This window comes from Bactrocera dorsalis, chromosome 2, assembly GCF_023373825.1.
Source record: "Bactrocera dorsalis isolate Fly_Bdor chromosome 2, ASM2337382v1, whole genome shotgun sequence".
In the NCBI taxonomy this organism is placed as follows: domain Eukaryota; kingdom Metazoa; phylum Arthropoda; class Insecta; order Diptera; family Tephritidae; genus Bactrocera; species Bactrocera dorsalis.
The window spans coordinates 70,339,095-70,344,182 of record NC_064304.1 but is presented as its reverse complement, the minus strand read 5'-3'; the positions used below and the strand labels follow the sequence as shown (position 1 = coordinate 70,344,182).

Here is a 5,088-nt window from a genome sequence, read left to right as displayed (position 1 = left end):
GATAATTGGAGATCCAACCTTTAATTGTAAATTATGCGGTGGCATGCCTGGCAAATCCAGTGAGTTCAAAAACTCTGTGGGAAAATTTACTGCTTCGCTGTCGTCGCAAACTGTATCAATGGATTTATATGATACCAAGTTCCCTGGCAACAACATTTGTATCTTCAGATTTAAATTGTCAACGTCTACATTTTTTGCCGCTAAAATCGCTCTTTCTGCAAGCCACTCATGATTTATGTACTGTGTGTGTATATCGGGAAATATTTGTTCAATGAGAGTATCTTGCGAATCAGCGATTGTGCAGAAATCGGTCGGTAATTTTACGTATCCAGTTTCATCTATAGCAACTTTTCCATCACCGATATCTAAGAGTTGTTTTGAAAATGTTTCAGCGGATGGATCTTGAAGCATTTGAACGCGCATATTTTTTTTTAGCTGTAATTTTTCAACATTACTCCACAATGGAGATGATTTTAAGCAAGCGTTGATCTCATCAGCGTATGTTGAACGTGGAATGACTGGAAGTGTTTGTCTGAAATCACCTGAAAGGACCAACAGAGTTCCGCCAAATAGTTTGTCACTGTTTTTAATATCTTCAAATGTCCTGTTCAACGCCTCAAGTGAATGTTTGTGTGCCATAGTACATTCATCCCAAATAATAATTTTACACCGTTTTAGCACTGTGGCCATGGACGATTGTTTCTTAATGTTGCATACTGCGTCAGGGTTATTCTGGATATTTAGTGGCAGCTTAAATACTGAATGAGCTGTTCTACCTCCATCCAATAAAGTTGCTGCAATGCCCGATGATGCAACGGCCAATGCGATGCCATTATTTGATCGTATTTCAGCAAGAATTAGCGAAATAACGAATGTTTTGCCAGTTCCACCCGGTGCATCCAAAAAGAAGAATCCACCTTGTCCAGCTGAAACTGCGAGCATAATGCGATCATAAATGGTTCTTTGTTCCTCATTCATTAGTGGGACATTGCTGGCAACAATCGCTGCCATTTCTACAGTACTGTACTGCAGTTCACGATTCATTTCAGTATTAATTAAATCAGATGCAGTTCGATTTGGCGAATTCATACCGAAATTACTAAGTGGTAAGTTGGCAATGATAATGCAAAGATCCTCAATAGCAATCAATGCTTCATTGTACATTTCGTCGCTGAATGTTATGGTTAGATCGTGGCACCGTATACGATGTTGATGCAATATATCATCAGTCATTGAATCTTTGTGATTTTCCCATAATATCTGTGCTCGGGCTGGGAAACATGTAGTCAACACTATAGCGAATAGTAGACGAATTTGTATTGCTGTACAGTTCAATGCAGCTTCAGCAAGCATGCATTCCCACTGGTTGTCGTCTTCCAGCAAGCCGAGTGCAAGGCATGCATCTTTATAAAGGGTGATTTTTTAAGAGCTTGATAACTTTTTTTTAAAAAAAAAACGCATAAAATTTGCAAAATCTCATCGGTTCTTTATTTGAAACGTTAGATTGGTTCATGACATTTACTTTTTGAAGATAATTTCATTTAAATGTTGACCGCGGCTGCGTCTTAGGTGGTCCATTCGGAAAGTCCAATTTTGGGCAACTTTTTCGAGCATTTCGGCCGGAATAGCCCGAATTTCTTCGGAAATGTTGTCTTCCAAAGCTGGAATAGTTGCTGGCTTATTTCTGTAGACTTTAGACTTGACGTAGCCCCACAAAAAATAGTCTAAAGGCGTTAAATCGCATGATCTTGGTGGCCAACTTACGGGTCCATTTCTTGAGATGAATTGTTGTCCGAAGTTTTCCCTCAAAATGGCCATAGAATCGCGAGCTGTGTGGCATGTAGCGCCATCTTGTTGAAACCACATGTCAACCAAGTTCAGTTCTTCCATTTTTGGCAACAAAAAGTTTGTTAGCATCGAACGATAGCGATCGCCATTCACCGTAACGTTGCGTCCAACAGCATCTTTGAAAAAATACGGTCCAATGATTCCACCAGCGTACAAACCACACCAAACAGTGCATTTTTCGGGATGCATGGGCAGTTCTTGAACGGCTTCTGGTTGCTCTTCACCCCAAATGCGGCAATTTTGCTTATTTACGTAGCCATTCAACCAGAAATGAGCCTCATCGCTGAACAAAATTTGTCGATAAAAAAGCGGATTTTCTGCCAACTTTTCTAGGGCCCATTCACTGAAAATTCGACGTTGTGGCAGATCGTTCGGCTTCAGTTCTTGCACGAGCTGTATTTTATACGGTTTTACACCAAGATCTTTGCGTAAAATCTTCCATGTGGTCGAATAACACAAACCCAATTGCTGCGAACGGCGACGAATCGACATTTCACGGTCTTCAGCCACACTCTCAGAAACAGACGCAATATTCTCTTCTGTACGCACTGTACGCATTCGTGTGGTTGGTTTAATGTCCAATAAAGTAAACTGAGTGCGAAACTTGGTCACAATCGCATTAATTGTTTGCTCACTTGGTCGATTATGTAGACCATAAATCGGACGTAAAGCGCGAAACACATTTCGAACCGAACACTGATTTTGGTAATAAAATTCAATGATTTGCAAGCGTTGCTCGTTAGTAAGTCTATTCATGATGAAATGTCAAAGCATACTGAGCATCTTTCTCTTTGACACCATGTCTGAAATCCCACGTGATCTGTCAAATACTAATGCATGAAAATCCTAACCTCAAAAAAATCACCCGTTACGTTGGATATTGTTGCCCATTCACTATACGAATATCTTGAAATGATAATGGGCCAGTAACATTAACCAACAACAGTCGAAGATAAAAGCACTCCGTGTGTCTTGGATTGACTGTAAATAATCGCCCCAAGGCGTTTGATTTAAATAAATTGAGACATTCAGCAACTGGTGAGCCTTGCTTGCGGGGCATCCATGTTTTTGTTTGAGTCCATGTGAAATAGCGTGGTACTTGTGAATAGAGTAATGTTCGTGCAAAGGCACCAAAATCATCCGCACGATTACACAATTCAAAAAATGCAGTGAGTGTAGTTTTAGGTGGATTTATTGCACGATCAATCGCTGTCTCGTTCGTGAAAAATACACGCTGACCGTTTTCAAGATGGATGGCTAACTGAACAACTGCTGGATCCCGTTCATGAATTGGAAAACCAAAGATACGCCAAGCAGCTTCATTAGAGCTGATGTACCGACCAATTTGGTAGAGCGTTATTTCATCGTTTTTATTCACTTGAGGAGCATTCACATTAGTATTTTCCACTCTAAACACAGCCATATCACTTCCTTTATGGACATACTTGCAAATGTATTTGATGCTCTTTACAGAACTGCATAACTCAACATTAATATGAGCATTATATGTCTTGCTCAGCAGAGGCGAATATGGCACCACCCAACGATTGTCAATATCAATGTCTGTGTTGATGATATTTTTAATAAATGATTGTCCGCCATTTTCAGGATTTCTTCGACGATATATTGGGTATCCGTCGACATTTGTGACCGTATCATTGGTAAAATCTTTAGGGAAATTTTTAGTACATTTTCCATCAGCCATGCAAGGCGATGAACTATTAAGAGTACCACATGGACCATGAATCATGTTTGTTGTAACAATATCAAACAGCAGTTGGTCAGTGGATGGATCTGGAATTTCGGCAGAAATGATACTATCGATTTCTTCAGGACGGATTTTGTCGATGAACCAAACCAAAATGTGTGCATGAGGTAATCCTCGCTTTTGCCACTCAACCGAATACATCCAGCAACGTGTGGGACCAAATACATTTAATTTAGTAATGAAACTTATTAAAGACTTCAACTTTTGTCTGAACACACGTGCTGTAATGTCATGGCGATGTATTGCATTTTGGCCAGGTAGTAGCAAAGATGTAATCTCTGGCCATTTTGGATTACATGTGAACGTGATAAATAAACATGGTCGTCCATATTCGCGCACGAAAGTCAGAGCATCCTGTATATATTCTTGCATATGACGTGGACTGCCTACGTACGATGATGGTAAAATGACATGGTTACCAATTTCGGCGACGTCGTCGTTGTTGTTGATAGCGTCTCGCAAATGAATGTACTCTTCCGCGCGCAGCTTTTGTTGATTATATCGTAAGTATCGTAGTCGTTCGCTTTCAATCTTCGCATACATGTCGACCATGAATTGTTGACAAAGCTCTCGACATCGTAAAATGACGTTGTCCAGGCCACGTCTAATCATTAATCGGTACGCATAATAATCCTTTGAGCTAACGTTCTTGTTTGTTTCAGCTCCTGTAATATTTGTTCATAAAAATTAATTTTAATTTATTACGTTCAATAATTTAATTGTTTTGTTAAATGATTAATGATCAAAATATTAATGAATGAAGTACCTGATACGGGATCTCGTTGTTTTATGTTTATGCAATATCCATCTTGTCCCTTCCAGAATATTAGCGGATATTGTAGAGCGTCATATGAACGATGTGTGTCAGCAATGAACTGAAGATTATTATTTCTTCTACGAATCACAATTTCTCGTGCAGTTGTACAATCGCCAACCATGATTACAGCAACATCATCAACAGCGGGTGCATTGAATCTACGAATATGCTCTCCAGCTGGTGTTTTATCAGGATTAATGACAATAGCGTGATTATCGCTTTGTAATTGGTGCATATGTGATTTGAATATTTTCAACAACTCGTTGTGCTCGTTCAAAATAGCATCTAGCTCGCTGACGATGCGCCTGGCATAAAATGAATCAAGGTTATTATAATCACAACGTGCATTCACGCGATCGGCAAGTGCGCTTCCGGAATCCTCGCCGCCCATAAAGTATATTTGTAAGAATTTATGTTGTTCGTTTGGCATTGGCAGCAGTGAGCCCATTTTATGATAAACTTGGCCTCTGATTTTGAATGTAGAATTGAATTGTTGACCATTTGCATTAGTATTTCGAACTATTTCTGTTGCTCCGAACGATGTCATTTGAAAGCATGAATTGAATCTTCGAATTGACTTCAGGAACATGTTAGAATCTGGATCCGTGCCGATAAGTAAGCCGTTCAATGGTTCAGGTGGTGTTTCAATTTCAGG

The 5,088-nt window shown here is 39.6% G+C and overlaps 1 protein-coding gene across 1 annotated transcript; it reads right to left on the bottom strand.

The window, feature by feature from the left end:
- Positions 1-2,716: 2,716 nt before the first annotated feature.
- On the bottom strand, positions 2,717-4,881 carry LOC125776149 (uncharacterized). Its single transcript, XM_049447032.1, has 2 exons — positions 4,383-4,881; positions 2,717-4,281 (listed from the first exon to the last, which is right to left on the bottom strand). The coding sequence occupies exons 1-2, from the start codon at positions 4,879-4,881 to the stop codon at positions 2,717-2,719; spliced, it is 2,064 nt and encodes a 687-aa protein (XP_049302989.1).
- Between the last annotated feature and the right edge of the window lie 207 nt (positions 4,882-5,088).

What these genes read in the sequence shown, in the direction of transcription:
- LOC125776149 (XM_049447032.1), bottom strand. Translation starts at nt 4,881, where the DNA reads ATGGGCTCACTGCTGCCAATGCCAAACGAACAACATAAATTCTTACAA. An exon ending in ACAACGAGATCCCGTATCAG is followed by an intron (nt 4,282 to 4,382) that starts GTACTTCATTCA and finishes CAAATATTACAG; the next exon opens with GAGCTGAAACAAACAAGAAC.